Source organism: Colobus angolensis, unplaced genomic scaffold, assembly GCF_000951035.1.
Source record: "Colobus angolensis palliatus isolate OR3802 unplaced genomic scaffold, Cang.pa_1.0 Scaffold194, whole genome shotgun sequence".
NCBI lineage: Eukaryota > Metazoa > Chordata > Mammalia > Primates > Cercopithecidae > Colobus > Colobus angolensis.
In genome coordinates, this window is record NW_012115088.1 from 5,972,993 (window position 1) to 5,990,117 (window position 17,125).

Here is a 17,125-nt window from a genome sequence, read left to right on the forward strand (position 1 = left end):
ATCCCAGCACTTTGGGAGGCCGAGACGGGCTGATCACGAGGTCAGGAGATTGAGACCATCCTGGCTAACACGGTGAAACCCCGTCTCTACTAAAAATACAAAAACTAGCCGGGCGAGGTGGTGGGCGCCTGTAGTCCCAGCTACTCGGGAGGCTGAGGCAGGAGAATGGCGTAAACCCGGGAGCTTGCGAAGTGAGCTGAGATCCGGCCACTGCACTCCAATCTGGGTGACAGAGCGAGACTCCACCTCAAAAAAAAAAAAAAAAAAAAACAAGTCTTGCTTGTATAAGAGAAACTTCAAATTCAGAATGCAATAACATCCTATGGCTTTAGAGTACTTTTATAGTTCAATCTTTCCACATCCATTTTCTGAGGTTATTTTCAACATCATCATGTGAGGTGGCTGAGGGAGGGTCCTCATCTTCATTCAAAAAGTAGAGGATGCATAAGGTGACCATTATCTCTGGTGCCAGGTTATTGTTTTCTAATCTGTCATGCCAAATCTACCTTTTAGATTTCCTGAATCGGTAACGTTGAAATCCAATTGGTATTAAGTGGTATTAATTTTTGGCTACATAAAAATCATAGACATACTAAGGGCAGAAACAATCATACCTAAGAAATTTAACAAATACATTTGGAATCAAATGATCCCATTTTTAAAGGACCTCTTCATTGTAACTGTTTTAGGATGGTAAATTTAAAAGTAAATTAAATAAAGTGTCCCAGGGACAATGTGTCACAAAGATTTTGCTTTGCTTTCTTCTTGTCAATGTTGGGTTTCTACAGAGAAAGAGTGGTGGCCCTGTCAACCATAACAAACAAGAAACAGTCTTGCTTGAAGATCCTGTGTGGGACGTGCAGTTCTGTAAGTGCTAAGCAATTTTAGTTTTAAAACAAATCCATCCCTCAAAACTTCTCTTAATACATCTTCACTACCTCTTCGTAGTTAAGAGCACACCCTGTGTCTATTTAAACGTTACTTAAAATATTAAAGTTTTGTGTATGATTTAACCTGGATAATACGGCCCAGCTATAACTTCAAAAAGCTTTTTTTTTTTTTTTTCCAAGAAAAAAAAAAAAGGAGTAACAAGTAGGTCAAAGGTCTACTTCACAGAGAACAAGGACTCACATTAAAAACCAGAATCCCAGCCAACATAAGAATGCTGGAACCTGCTGGGGCCTGTCTGTACTTGCCATGTTTTAGAGCATTTTCTAGCACTTACTGGGCAAGCAGGATGCTGTTTGTCCCTCGTGTATTTTCACAGAAGTCCATTTGCTTTCCATCTCTGGCCTCTTTGCCATGGGCTATGTCCATCATCAAGCGCGATCTATGTGGCAGAAGTTAGTGCAGCTCCCTGGGGAAAAGCTTTCGAAGGCCAGATGGGCTATTTAAAATCAGAATTTTTTCCCTTTCCTTAGAAGATAGATTTTAAATGACCAAGTTTTCCTTTATCCCAGTAATAGTTTTTATTTCCAAATAGAACTTTTAACACAGGTTATAAAGATTGCAAAGCCTTTACATTTACCTGTCTTGATATATTTCTATACATTTTAACTATAAACAACTCATGAAGAAAACAATACTGGTAAGGGTCACTGATTATTGCTGTGCCTAGATTTCCAGACATTTTTATCCAATTTTTAACACCTGAAATATACAAGTTGCCAAAAGAAGTGAAACAAAGTATTACTTATGAAATCAATTTAAGCAAATAAAAAAAAAATTCTAGAACATAAAATACCAAGAACTAAAAAATAAATATGAGAAGAGTGGCAAAGCAATTAAGAGGCAATTTGGCACATCAGTGCAAGCTTCAAAAGCTATTCTTCAATTTCACTTTATGCCAGAAAGTGCAAATCTCAAACTCTTTATCACAGATTGTTTAAGTTTAATGTATATTTTCCTAAAACCACTATCTTTTAAAGTAAAAATACATTTTCTATAGATAATTAAAACATTTTAAAGTATAACAGTACATTTAGTTAAGCAATTTTTAGATTCTAAATGACTAATAAACTGAAAAGGTTCAGGCATACATTTGAAAAGCTACAGAGAGGCAGATCAAAGGAAACAAGGGTGATGTTACCGGATCATTCCCACTTCATAATGAGGCAGGGATGCATGAGGTGTGATGGTGGCAGAGCTGTGTCTCTTCCACGTACCCTTTAACAAACCTTTGACTGATTTATTGTCTTTCCTTACTAGTTTGAACCCCAATCTCTTTAGCAGAACAAACAACATTATATACAAAGAGGGAGTGAGAATTTGTGTTATTTTCTTCTCTACGTGAGAGCAATAAAGCCTAAAGGAAAATAAACAAAGCAGGGTTTCCAGGGCCCTCTGGGTTTAGTACATGTACATCTGTGCAGACCCTTCGATCTATCAAGGCAGATCCTGACACCTTCCCTGGTGTAGAATGATGGGAGTGTCCTATACCATTATTGATATTCTAGGACAATAAAACACTCAGAAAGGCATTCTATACCACCATCGTGATGATTCTGTGATGTCTCCAACCAGATCTATGAGTATTAACACAAGGAAAGATGGCATTAAACATACAATGACAATAAATTAACTGAAACGTCTTATTTATGTTTTATATATTTTTAAGTTCAGAGGTGCATGTGCAGGTTTGTTATGTAAACTTGTGTCATGGAGGTTTGGTGTACAGATTATTTCATCACCCAGGTATTAAGCCACATTAGTTATTTTTCCTGATCCCCTCTTTCTTCCCATCCTTCACTTTCTGACAGGTCCCAGTGTGTGCTATTCCCCTCTATATGTCCATATGTTCTCATTATTTAGCTCCCACTTACAGGTGAGAACATACGGTATCTGGTATTCTGTTCCTGTGTCAGTTTGCTAAGGATAACAGCCTCCAGCTCCATTCATGTTCCTGCAAAGGACATGACCTCATTCTTTTTTTATAGCTGCATAGTTTTCCATGGTGTATATGCACCACATTTTCTTTATCCAGTTTACCATTGATGGGCATTTAGGTTGATTCCATGTCTTTGTCTTTGCTCTTGTAAATGGTGAATTAACTGAATTTTTATTATGCTACATTCCAAATTCATTTCCCCAAATGAAGCAAATCAGAGTTTTTTTATGAACCTAAATCTCTAACATTAATTGTGACATAGACCTCTCCACTTCTAACAAACATTTGTATATTTTAGACATAATACTAGATACTGGAGATTAAAATATGACTAAAGATGTTCATTACCTTTAATAGTCTAGAATCACTAGAACTAAGCTATTAGGAAAGCTGGGTTTTCCACAGAGCTGAGGATTAACCAGTTAAGTAACAACTTAATTTTAATGGTTTTGTTTTGTAGGTGTGTGAAAATCTTCTGCAAGTGAACTCTACACTTCCTTACCTCAGTCACATTGCTAAACAAAACTTTATTTTCCTCATATGATTGGGCCCAACATTATAAAGATAGTTCAATGTTTTCTGTATTAGATGGAACCATAAATCTATATTGTATGTGGAGTTAAATGGATGGTGACGATAGGTGCAGACCTTGCACTTTTAAAGGTTTGATTTCAAGTTAGTTGTTTCTTTTACATAAAAGGAGAATAAAGGTTATTTGTGACACACTGGGGAGATATTCTGTGAAAGCAATCAGAGGCCAAAGTTGCTTCTGCTAAGCAGTTTTCTTGCCTTTCATGCATGCGTGCACACACACACGAACTCACACACGACACCCAGTTTCACTCTTGTGGCCAGTGCCCTTTGATTGGTAAGCAGAAGTAAAAACCTATTTTTTGCAGAACTGACCCAAGGGTCTCCAGGCACACTCTGTCCATCCACACCCACACATTCAGCTAACTCATCTGCATCAGCTTTGTCAATGGTGTGTGAAGAAAAACCTCCCCAGACCATTCCAAAACTTCTTCCAGAAACACCAAAGCTAACACTGCGGAACAGGAAAACGTCAAAAATGAATAAGCAAAGATTTCACCTCCTCAGGTTGAACCCTACAATTGTTTATGAGGAAGAACACTTTTTCTCAGCTGAACTTAAGTTTCTAATCTTTAGTGGTGCACAAAAGAAAAATTAAAGCAGGAATAGAATTTACAGTGATCTTGTAGCAAAGGTGAAAACAATCAGATTTCCCAATCACTGAGGTTTTATTTCATGGAATTTTAGTGTTAGAGCATGCATGACGAATTAGTTTAAAATGGCATGTTTCAGATTCACAGAAGCCTGCTTGGTAGGACAGAAGCATTGAAAGTTGGAGCTGAAAGGGCAATTCCAGAAGGATCACTTGGAGCAAATGAGGGCACCAAGTAAGGCTGGCCCAGTTTACAAGGCTTGACAGTGGCAAAATGGCCATAAATTGCCAAATCTGCCCTTTAAAGGCTGTGCAAGTGTTAAGCACTGACAGTGCTCAGAAATGAGTTTTTCTAAGAAGTTTTTTTAGAGCTTCATGAGTTGGTGTTTGACTAGTTATATAACTAAGTATGTAATGCAATGGTTTAGTTCTAATGATCAAGCCTGCCCTTCAGAAAATTTAAAGACCAAGCAACTACATTTTGGCTTTTTGTAGTTTTCTTTAAAAGCCACTCCTGCAAACTCTGTAATTTAGATGTATGTACAACCACAAGGTTTGACAGTTCTAAGTCATTCTCTGTTTTGAGTAGCCATTCTTGATTAACTGTTGATATTATACAAACTAAATTACTAATTTTATGCATTCTTTAGCATTTTCAGGTTCTCATTCGTTCATTCATTTTTTGGAAACAGAGTCTCACTCCATTGCCCAGGCTGGAGTGCAGTGGCATGATCTTGTCTCACTGAACCTCACGGTCCCAAGATTCTCTTACCTCAGCCTCCAGAGTAGCTGGGATTACAGGCACGTGACATTATACCCGGCAAATTTTTGTACTTTTAGTAGAGACGGGGTTTCGCCATGTTGGCCAGGCTAGTCTCAAACTCCTGATTTCGGGTGATCTGCCCACCTCGGCCTCCCGAAGTGCCACAGGTTTTTTTTTTGTTGTTTTTTTCTTTTGAGACAGAGCCTCACTCTGTTGCCCAGGCTGGAGTGTAGTGGTGCGATCTCGGCTCATTGCAAGCTCTGCCTCCCAGGTTCACGCCATTCTCCTGCCTCAGCCTCCCGAGTAGCTGGTACTACAGGCGCCCACCATCAGACCCGGCTAATTTTTTGTATTTTTAGTAGAGATGAGATTTCACCGTGTTAGGGAGGATGGTCTTGATTTCCTGACCTCGTGATCCACCTGCCTCAGTCTCCCAAAGTGCTGGGATTACAGGCATGAGCCACCGCGCCCGGCCAGGTTCTTATCTTTTTAAAGTCACTGTTCAGAGTTATGTAAAGATTAAATAAGATGTCACAAGGGAAATAACTAGGTTCCTCCTTGGCATATAAAAAGTAAACAATAAATGTCAATTGTTATTTTATTTTGTTGTATGGGCACTAGTGTTTTCCATCTCTACATAGCACAGCTTATCACCTTCCCATCTTCTTCCCTAATTTTCTAAACTAAACAATTTGATGCTTCAGTGACTGTTTGAGACCTCTTTCTCCACACATTCTTAGCAGTCAAAGCAGAGATGTGACTGCAGGACCTCTCATGACCAAGAAGGACTTGGCTGATGACTCTCTCTCCCACCCCTGCAGAGCTGAGTTTATTTTTTGCCAGTGGCTCTTCCTTGCTTCCTCACTCTCACTTTCCAAGACCCCATTCACCAGTGTCGCCATACAGCTTTTCCTCTCTTCTGATTTTCTTCTTAATTTTGTTTCTCCCCCACTTTTTTGGGGATCATGTACAAAAAGCTTGACCTTTGTTGATAGTAAGTTTCCTTCCATGCCAGCATATTAATTACATCTGGTTCCTTTTTTGCTATGCTTATTTGGTTATTGGTTTCTTAAAGTTCTCTTTCACAGCTAAAATATATTTTGTTACATATGCTATTATACATATTAAAATTTTAATTACATTTTGTGTGTTGTGGGAAGAAGAGAAGCAGCATTTAGGTAATGCTACCTAATCTGGAACTACTCCAGAAAGCTGGACCATAATAATAATAACGAAAATAATAGTAACCAGTCACCACTGCAATGAGAGCAGTAAAACTGACAATAATCATTTGAGTTCTTACTCTGTACCATAGGTTGGTCAGAGTGATTTACAGACAATCTCAGTGACATCTCACAACACTATTGTGGGAGATCTCACGCCCATATTCCAGATAAGGAAACAGATGTGAAGGAGTCAGGTCGCATGCTGAAGGCCCACAGAAAGCAAAGGTGGAACTGCTGACAACCAGTCTTACTCCAGAACCCATACTGCTAACCAGGGAGCCAGATTTCACTATACCTTTACTCCAGTCTTTCTAAGTTTGATAGAACCAAAGAGGTGATCATCATAAATTTTATTTAAATTAATCAGCAAAACACTTAGAGGAAGCATACACGTCACACTTCAGTTTTGGGAGCTACTAGAATATTTCCCCTGGGCTACTAGAATAGTTCTTCTATCATTGTAAAATTCTGATATTAAATTTGAACAGCTAAATCTCTGAATAACTAGTCATCATACCTATTATTTTAAAAGTTGAAACGATTTCCCGGAAATAAAGCTAGGCAAAAATATCCCCCATGTTGCCAAAATATATTCTCATCCAGGATTCAAATGCATTTTAATAGCTATAAGATGAAATTGATATAAGCAAAAAAAAAAATCACTGTTATTCATTAAGGATTAAAAGAACTGAGGGAATTTTGAAAATAATTTTAGACATTGTAGAAATGACTATATTAAAAAACATGTATTGAAAAGACACTCAAAGGTCAACAGACTCCCATAACTAGGTGGCCAAAATCATTGAATAATGGTGAAGCAGTATTCATACTACATTTAATATTTAAGAACTACATATTAATCACAATTAAGTACCCAAATCTGGCCATATACATTCTGTAGCTAATTATATAGCATTATCCATCATCATTTTGGCAAGTTAATTTTCAAATTAATAGTATATTATCATCTGGCTTAATATGTGGAAGTCATATTAGAGGTTGAATATCCCTTATCTGGAATGCTTGGGAGCAGAAATGTTTTGGATTTTGAATTTTTTCAAATTTTAGAATATTTGCATTATATACTGGTTGAGCATTCCTAACCCAGAAATCTGAAATCCAAAATACTCCTATAAGCATTTTCTTTGAGCATCATGTGAGTGCTCAAAAAGTTTTAAATTTTGAATCATTTTCGATTTCAGATTTTTCGATTAGGAATACTCAACCTATATATCCGATAGTCTAAAACTGAATAAAATATCATTATAAAAATAGTCATGTGAAATAATACCTCAGTCATGGGAAATGGGTCCCAATGTCCCACTGGAAAGGCCATTCAACTAGGGGATGTACAAAAACACACAAAAGGTTTTAATGCAATATCCATTAAGCCCAGATGATAATAAATCTGTGGATAGAAAAGCAATGCCTTATTTGGTGCTATCCATGCCCTTATTTCTTTTAAAAAATAGTTTTATTTTCTTCCAAATTCATTTCCTTTTCTACTCATTCATTTCCCCTTTTTTATGCGCTATACTCTAATGGCTGGTTTTGAATTGTTTCTGCTGCATAAGTTTTGATCTGGGAGAGGAGCAAGATAAAAGTAACTCTCAAGCACAACATTTCTCAAACTATCTGAGGTCCAGGATCGGTTTTTTCCTCCAGTCCTCCACAGACTGATAACTGAGCAAAACACAAAGTAATGTACTTCTAAAAGAAAAAAAAATTTTCTCTAAAAAAAGAGAGAGTACAAGTCTCATTTAAAAAAAAGTATTTGATTCAATAAACATAAAACTTATTATTGACTGACTATGAAAGTTTCTAGATGCTAACTCTCAGTTTCTGTACTTAGCTTTTGGTGGACAGGTAAATGGCAAGGCTGTGGATGGGCACAGGCCCAGAACCATACAATTCTGTAGCTCTGCTCTGGGCAGGGCACTTCACTTGCCTCTTTCCCACTTTTAGGATCCACTTCTCCTCAAGGAGACCTGGATACCACAGGCACCCTGGTAGACCCTGGGACCCCTCCAGCACTCTTTATTTTCCTGATATCTCCTGGAGGAATCTGCAATTGTATAATTTAGTTGGTTGCTTGTCTACTGTCTCTCTCTTTGGCAAGAATGAAAGCTCTGTGAGCAAACAGACCTTGTCTGCCTTATGATCCATTTCTTTACTAGAGCCCAGGACTGTTAAATTCATTAATAAAGTCTTTCCATCACTTTTTGTTCTTCATATTCCTTTACTCAATTGATATTCAGCATGTATAGAACAGTTCTTTTCCCAGGCTGCATAAAAGTTTTGGAATCAGGCACATAAATAATATCCTTCTACCAATAAATGCTATCTGTTATAAAACAGTTTTTATTTTGTAATCACTGAATATGTCAAAACTTTATAGTAGAGGCCTTTTGAATCAAATGCAAAACCAAATATGAAAAGATTAATGGATCTTGTCCCCTAAAATTGTAGTTTGCTATACAGGAAAATAGACTCTTAAAAATGATAAATTGAAAAAATATATATCATTCTTAAGGAAACATATTAATAAAACATTTAAAAAGGCTGAGATCTTTAATGTGAAAAATAATAAAATAAACATGACTGCCACTGAAGAGAAGAAAAAATGTTTTATGTTTTTTCTCAATTTGTATAAAACTAAATCTTGTACCTACCAAAATGACACTTTTTTCAAAGAAAGGTATTATCAAATGTGTACACTTGAATACACAGCACTTCCTTGTGTAAATGTATAGGAAATCCTTAAAGGAGCATAAAACAATTTATGTAGAAATTCTATACTTAAACTTATTCAAAGGAAATAATTAAAGGTGTGTAGATAAGACATGCATAGCATTGCTCTAAATGTCAAATAATAGGGAATTAGTTAAATAAGACATACCTATTTAATTCCATGTAGCCATTAAAAGGATACCATAGAACAGAACTTATTGATGTGAAAAGATGATTAAAATGTACTTGTTGCTAAAAACAGCAGGTTGCAATACTGTATTATATAATAATGGGCCCATACTGTATATCTAGATAAACATATAACGATAGTAATAAATGTATGAGACATAGACTATATTTTTGCTTCTCTGTATTTTATAATTTGTCTGCAATAAACAAATATTATTAATACAATGGAGAATAAGATAAAATATATAAAAACAACAACAACTATAAAAAGAACCCCTTCAATGAAAAAGAGATAATCAGGGATTTGATTCAACTATGGCTTGGCACTATTAGGAGGCCGAATATGATTCACTGAACTGAACTGTAGTAAAGACAAGATATTAGGAAAATGTTTAAATTATGTGAGAACTATTCTCAAGCACTTTAAAGATCTATTTGCAAGATAACAAATGTGCTACTTTTAAGTAATGTCTATGCATTCTTGAGACCAGCTTTGACAATGACAGTTGTCATTCCATTTGACTTGTACTTACATTACGTCTTGCCTACAGTTTCAAAAACAGAACCCAGGGACTGATTCTTACAAGCATTTTCTTAAAGATTCGCCGGGTGTCTGTAAATCTGATCAACTGGTCTTTGGGAGATCATTACTCAACACTTATCACATACTTTATTTCTGGAGCTATGACTGTCGCTTCCCAAGCCTCACTTCGTCATGAAAATAAAGAAAACAGCCCTTGGAAAAGTTGGATGGTAATATCAAGTGAGTAAGTTTTTAGTATACACCGTATCACAACCTCCTACATGGCTGACTTTTGACTTTTTTATTTCTTTTATAACTGACAGAAGACACAAAGGCAAAAATGTCAACTTCACAAAAAACTTAGTGCTTTTTGGAAAGAATCTTAGAGATCATTCAGTCTAACCCCCTGATGTTACAAATAGGGAAATTTAGGCCTAGAAAATAGGTTAGTGACGAACCAAACCAGAAGCAGGTGTCCTGCCTCTAAGCCCAATCCAGTCGCCATCCTGATTTACTACTTACATGGAACATCAGATTCCACTTTAGAAGTTAACTATCAACCTACAGGGTTAAGGAAAATAGCAATGTGTGTATACAGACCTTGCATCTGGTAGCTGTATGGTGCCTGTCCAGGTTGAGGGGTACTGAAGCTTGTGCCATAGCTGAGAAATCCTGTCTGTCCAGGCGACTGAGACTGTGACAATCCACCTTCAGTCTTGATGCCTGCCCACAATGCACCTAAATCAGTTAGTGATAGCTTATCTATCTGTTCATTTTCAAAAGCTGGTAAATATACAAAAACATACACTTCCACAACCGTTTAACTACAAATGTTTCCCCAATCTTATCTCAAAAATAAAGGGCATATACACATACAATGATATACCATAAAGTACAACTTCAAGTTTTTAAATCCAGGATTACAGATTTGAATGTCTATTCACATTATTCTCTCGTTTTACTGCACTTTAACACACATCCCTTCTATAAAATGTAACTCCTGTGATATATTTTCATACTTCATTTTGTTGTTTTAATGTAAGAGTTGAAGATCATCTCCTTCACAGTCAAGAAATAGCCATAATTAAATTTTAGCTAAATGATCCCAAAGTTGCTATATTGACTAGCGTCAAAATTAAAATCCTTTATATATATGATTTATACAATCATATATATGATAATCATATATATATGATTAATTAGATACTATACAGTCACAGTATTTTTCCCTCCTTTACTCTTTCTACTACAAAGCTGATTTCAGTACCAACCCATTTTGAAGTCCAAAGACGCAATACTGGGCACAGAGCTAAACAACATGGTGGAAAGGCTTTTCCTGAATATCTAGGTCCTATCAGAAAATAAGCACAAAGGAAGCAGAATACTAATGAGCTGAATCTTATAAAACAGCAGTGATTTATAAACAAGTGAAGTTGACCAGCAGTTTCCTTTTGTCCCTTTTAGTGTGAAATATTTGTCTATAATTGTTTTCAATGTAATCTAAAGTACCTTTGTTTTTATTATATGATAATATAAAAATGATGTATTTGTGGCCCCCAAATACTTCCCCAAACACCAGACTAACATCGTAATTTTGGAACTTGGAATTGGCAGCACTGAGGTATGGGGCTCAGCTCTGTCTTTAATTAATTACAATTAGAGACAGTCATGCATGTTAACAACTCTCCTTCATTCTCATAGAGGGAAGGAAGGAAAATTTCTGCCAAGGGAATTCACATTTTTAAATAATTTTGCTTTGTACTTAAAATAAATGATATCTTTAGGATCTAGAATACACAGTAGTCTGTTTATTTCCATTTTAGGGGAATCTCATCAGCAGAGTGCAGCTAGGTAATTGCTTTAAGGCAGTGGGAGAATCTGACTCTTGGCTGAGAGTGCCTACTTTAATTTCTGCAGTATCGCTAAATAACTTCATAATGACCTTAACATTTAAGTCTTAACACAACCTTAACATTTTAAAAATGTGACTTTTCCCTGTAGAGGTAATCCCAAACCAATGAATAACCCATACATAGAAATGGTCCCTGGAAATACACCTGCCCCAGACAGGTGGCGTGATGGCTTTAGAAAATCCCTTTCTTTCCATGTTGTCACCCCTAGGGATTTTCCACCTCTTGCTGCATTTGAGACTATACTGATGTGCTTCCAGCCTTCACCTATACCAATAAAATGCCAATAATTCATGTCTTTTTTTTTTTTTTTTTTTTGAGACAGAGTCTTGCTCTGTCACCCAGACTGGAGTGCAGTAGTGTGATCTCTGCTCACTGCAAGCTCTGCCTCCCGGGTTCATGCCATTCTCCTGCCTCAGCCTCTGAAGTAGCTGGGACTATAGGCGCCCGCCACCACACCCAGCCAATTTTTTGTATTTTTAGTAGTGATGGGGTTTCACCATGTTAGCCAGGATGGTCTCGATCTCCTGACCTTGTGATCCGCCCACCTCGGCCTCCCAAAGTCCTGGGATTACAGGTTTGAGCCACTGTGCCCAGCCTAATTCATGTATTTTGATTCTGTTTTTAGCTTATTGGTTCCAGATGGGGATCTTTGTGATAAGAACATGTAAGGAAAGGCAGAAAGAGCTAGAAAGCACCCATAGCCACGCCTATCTCTGTGACTTCTACCTACAAGGTGGCAAACTCATTTCACTGGCAGACCCTAAGCAGATCCAGCAAAAAACAGAATGAATTTGTGTTTCCCCATTGATCTATCATTCTCATGATAAAAAGATATGCCAATCTCTTCTTACAGGGTCTCAATAGAAAGTCAAGAGCACAAGTCCTTGGAGAAAGTTTTGTAAGACCATCTGAGCCTTGACTATCAGCAGTTAAAACCCAAGCTATGTGCTCTTCTTTCATGAAAGAGCAAAGGGGAGAAGGATGCCATATTTTTCAATGCACTGGCCCCAAAAATAGAACTTTTGGATCAGAAGTACTCAGAGCATCTCCTTGTACTCGAGTTCCCAAAAGAGAAGACAGGGGGTTATGGAAAATGCTAAGAACTGAAAATTATTCCCTGGGAATTTATAATCATAGAAAACTCTGGAATCAAAGCCCTTCACCACACTGAGCCTCACTCTCTCCCCCCTCCCCTATCCCCACCTATCCCATTACAATCCTCATCCTCACTCTGCTAGTTCTGATTCTATTCCCAGACCTTTTGCTCATCTCACAATCTTTGAATAGCTATTTCAGACAAGGGCATTCATTAATGGTTTAGAACTGGAGGAACCCCTAACCCAGAGCTCAGAAATTGGCAAAGGGAGATGTCCAGGTCCCACTATGACTGAACGGGGAGGAGAACGAAGAAGAAAGGTGTGTGGCTGGTAGCCAGGGCAATGATGGGAATGGCGCCTTCCAATGATAGCACTGGTGAGCTGACAGTACTTCAGAACCGTGTGGACTGGAAAACATATTTACACTTCAAATAACCATCTCACAAAGAAAATTTGAGAACGTAAATCAAAGACTGCCTTGACTTCTATTATAGAATGGGAGCTGATCCTTTTTCTTCTTTTAGTCCAAGAATAGTTTGAAAATAAATTCCAGCTAAATTTACTCTATAGCTAATATTATTATGAGAAACTGTGAATAAAAGTTATGGAAATAAGACATAATTCTAAAAATTCCATTTTAGGACTGTCTCTAAAGTCTACTTTAAAAATACCTATCTAGATAACATTAGGTTCTGATGGTTTTAAAATAAAACTAAAAATACTAAAGTCATATGTAATTTAGGTTATTTGTATATATTTTATAAGAAATTCATATACAGTCGATTTTGTTTGGGATAGAATTAAAAGGAAAAAAGTAATTTACCTTCTTTTTTTTTTTTTTTTTTTGAGACAGAGTCTCACTCTGTTGCCCAGGCTAGAGTGCAGTAGCATGATCTCGGCTCACTGCAAGCTCCTCCTCCCGGGTTCACGCCATTCTCCTGCCTCAGCCTCCCGAACAGCTGGGACTACAGGCTCCCGCCACCACGCCTGGCTAATTTTTTGTATTTTTCAGTAGAGACGGGGTTTCACCGTGTTAGCCAGGATGGTCTCGATCTCCTGACCTCGTGATCCACCCGTCTCAGCCTCCCAAAGTGCTGGGATTACAGGCTTGAGCCACCGCGCCTGGCCAATTTTATTCTTTTCTTAATAAAAAGCCAGTAATTCAAGTGTTTCTATTCAGCTCAATCTACTTAGAATTGCAATGACAATTTAATGGAAGAAAACGTATTTTGAAATTCTGAGTTTTTTTTTTAATTAAGCTTTGAGATTTTGTTGGATTTATTTTTAATTTACAGGTATTGACCCGTAACAAGTGAGTTAAGTTACACCAAGATAAAGATAATCTCCAGGTGGGAAGGAACAAATGTCCATGTGAGCTTTAAATGTTTCATGATTTGCCTCTTCAAAGTGCAGTCCAGGCAGTGATATATAGATCACTTTTCCTAATGGTTGATAATGCTGAAATTTGAGACTATTACCACCCTCGAGTTTAAAGCAAGAGTTTGTTGAATTCTACTTGTACGTCCCTAATCACAGCTAGGCATCTGATAAATAGGAAATGAATCTGTACCCCCAAAGACTTCATTCACAGACGTTTTATCACAAATATGCACAAAAATATCTTGGATTCCATAGCCCAGTGCTCAAATGGCAAATTCAGGGTTGAGATATAAATGGAGAAAAATGAGAGCAGAAGGCATACGAACCACACAATCTTTTGGCTACCTCTGACCTCAAGATAAGGAGCTGCCAGTTCTTATAAGGCTCATTAGAAACAATCACACTAAGAATTTAGACACAGAAGGTGACAACACTTTCTAAACTGGCCAAGAATTGGGTCTTCAAGTACCACTCAAATATGTTAATACATGCCTGCCCACGCGATAATAGCACCACTATAATAGCAGGGTACTCACCATATGAGGAAATGCCGTACGGCTGTCCTGGCTGTGGGTACGTGGCATAGGCTGTAGCTTGTTGCATTCCTGTGGTAAACTGTGTTTGCCCATATGCAGCCATAGTTTGTGAGGAAGGGGTAGGGAGAATATGTGGGTATGGTCTGCTATTTGTCAGAAATGACAGAAAATAGAAAGCCCATGCATTAGATGGAAACATGCAAACCGATTAACAACCACATCACAAATTCCAGCTAAATATTGTATCTTAACGTAAAACTTTCACACAGAATTGACAAAACACTGAAATACTTCAGTGTCTCCACTACATGATGCTCAAAATAAATTTGTGTCAATATGTTTACATCTCTATGAAATGCACTTTCATTTAAATTAAGATGGAACATGTGGACACAGACATGACTTGAAATAAAAGTCTACTCAGAGAAGTTATTTATTGATTAAGAGAAAAATACATCTTACTTGGAAGGGTAAATCTGTGGTGGAGAGAACTGGTGAGTTGGTCGTGGGCTGAAACAACTGCTCCCAATTGCTGAAAAACAAAACAAAACAAAATAATGCACAATAATCCAAGCAAAATACAAAATATACAGAAAACACTGATATATTTTCAGCTATAGATTGACCATATGTAATTTCAGATATTTGATCTTTGTGACCTGCAGAGATGGCAATTTCATATGGTTCCACCTAACAGAAAGTTAAACTATAAAGAGGAACGAATAGAAACTGATTAAGGGCTCCAGTTTTAAATGAACTCTTAGAAAACATCATCACAATCTTCTCAAATACCTGCCGGCACACTGTGAGTTTTTACAGTGACAATACTTCAATAGTACGAGGAGTCCTGGCTACTGTTTGGAAAGCCGTGCTGAAAGGGGAGGTATGAAGCTGAATTGCAGGATTGGGTGGGAATGTGAAAGGTCAGCTGGCCTATTGTGTGTGTTCAGTGAGAACACACAAACCTGAGGCTGCATTACCAAGAAAGGTGGTCTAATCTTCTCTCAGGTGAGAAGAACCAGGATAGATCCTCATTTGCCTGCATTGATTTAGCAATGGTTTTTAGTAAAAATGCATTCCTATAACTATCTTAAATTTCTCAAGTTGCAAGCTAAGCCTATTTTTCCCTGTGCTGATCTGGGTGTTGCTTTGCCTTTTAGTTATATGTGATCAACTTCAATATTCAACTAAAAAAAGGTTTGCCTTTATTTTTTAAAGAGGTATTTAAGCATTCATGCAGGACTTTTCTTCTTAATCACATTCACTTGATTAAATAATGCACTAAAGTCCTAGCAAATGTTCTTGTACTCTAATTCTGAACTAAAGAAGCAAAAACCTATGTTAACAAAGTCCTGAAAATGGCAATTTCAGCTTATTTCATTGTAAACCGAGTCAATCTACGTATATATAAATCTCTCTCTATATATATGTGTGTGTGTTTATATACATACATATATATCTACACGTATTTCCGTTTATCACATGTACATATTTTTTTCCTGCAATTCCCTAATCTCTATCGGGCTAAGATGCATATTCCTTGGGGGCAATTATTATAAGATATGACAAGTTTATTTTATTCTTCTACCAACAATTACTATCTTCGGAGGCTCTATTATTTATTAATTCTATTCTACACTAAAATCCTTTTAGAAGGTTCTATGTACTCAAAGTTTCAAAAAGTTTTCCCATTGTCACACTGATACATTTGTGTTTCTCAAATTCAATTTTCCAGCTTTTGTTTGGGATGACAGTGGTAGAACTGGACTAAAGTCTTCAAATCTATGAGTAATCCTTTCCTTGTAAAACAAACAAGGCCTGTCCAGGGACAGTAGATCTAGATTCGTACCACTGTTGCAAGCTCCCAGACTTCAAACATCTGACTGGCCGCTTGGCAGAGACAGCATCTGTCCTGAAGAGATGGCAAGCTAGCCCAGCTGGTACACTCTATCATCTGGCACATACTGAGCCACTACTCTGTTCCAGGTGCGGTGCTAGATGCTGCAGGTGCGAAGGTGCAAAGACTAGTTCTGTCTGATACGCGTGGGAAGGATGACACATAGAGAACTGTGGGATGGTCAGTTAAAGACTGCAATTTATAGGAGAGAGGGATTAGACTTCTTATTATCCTGTTTCCTCAGCACCTGACAGGGCCTGGCATGTGGTAGAGGGAATCAACACACACTGTTTGTTTAAAAAGAATGTGAGAATTAGGGCATAAGCAAAGCAGATGTTTAAAACCACAATAATGTGAAGAATGGTTCAATTATTTTAAGTTTTACATAAACATACATAATAAACCCAATTCAGCTCTTTAGCAATACAGATTGCAGTAAGTAGTATCCCTTATGAAATAAATGTGAAGAACTGACAATGCTGTCTTATAACTACTCACCTAGTTAGGTGTGCTTAAAGTTACTGAATATGTCAAAGGCCATGTAATAAGTCATATCTTTTGGGCTTTTTAAAATTTTTAAAATTATACTTTAAGTTCTAGGATACATGTGCACAATGTACAGGTTTGTTACATAGGTATACATGTGCCATGTTGGTTTGCTGCACCCATTAACTCGTTATTTACATTAGATATTTCTCCTAATGCTATCCTTCCCCCTTCCCCCCACCCCATGACAGGCCCTAGTATGTGATGTTCTCCACCCTGTGTACAAGTGTTCTCACTGTCCAGTTCCCACCTATG

At 37.3% G+C, this 17,125-nt stretch overlaps 1 protein-coding gene across 7 annotated transcripts in view; it reads right to left on the reverse strand.

Moving 5' to 3' along the window:
• The window catches only part of EYA1 (EYA transcriptional coactivator and phosphatase 1), a 362,018-nt gene that overhangs the window by 119,188 nt on the left and 225,705 nt on the right, over positions 1-17,125 (reverse strand). For 3 of the 7 annotated variants that reach the window (XM_011940938.1, XM_011940940.1, XM_011940943.1), the window contains 3 exons: positions 14,890-14,959; positions 14,428-14,573; positions 10,102-10,239 (listed from right to left, as the gene is read on the reverse strand). In XM_011940938.1, coding sequence (XP_011796328.1) covers positions 10,102-10,239; positions 14,428-14,573; positions 14,890-14,959 — 354 coding nt within the window. Of the gene's footprint in view, positions 1-10,101; positions 10,264-14,427; positions 14,574-14,889; positions 14,960-17,125 lie in introns of all 7 variants that reach the window. The other 4 variants (XM_011940942.1, XM_011940939.1, XM_011940944.1 and 1 more) reach the window with 3 other exon arrangements.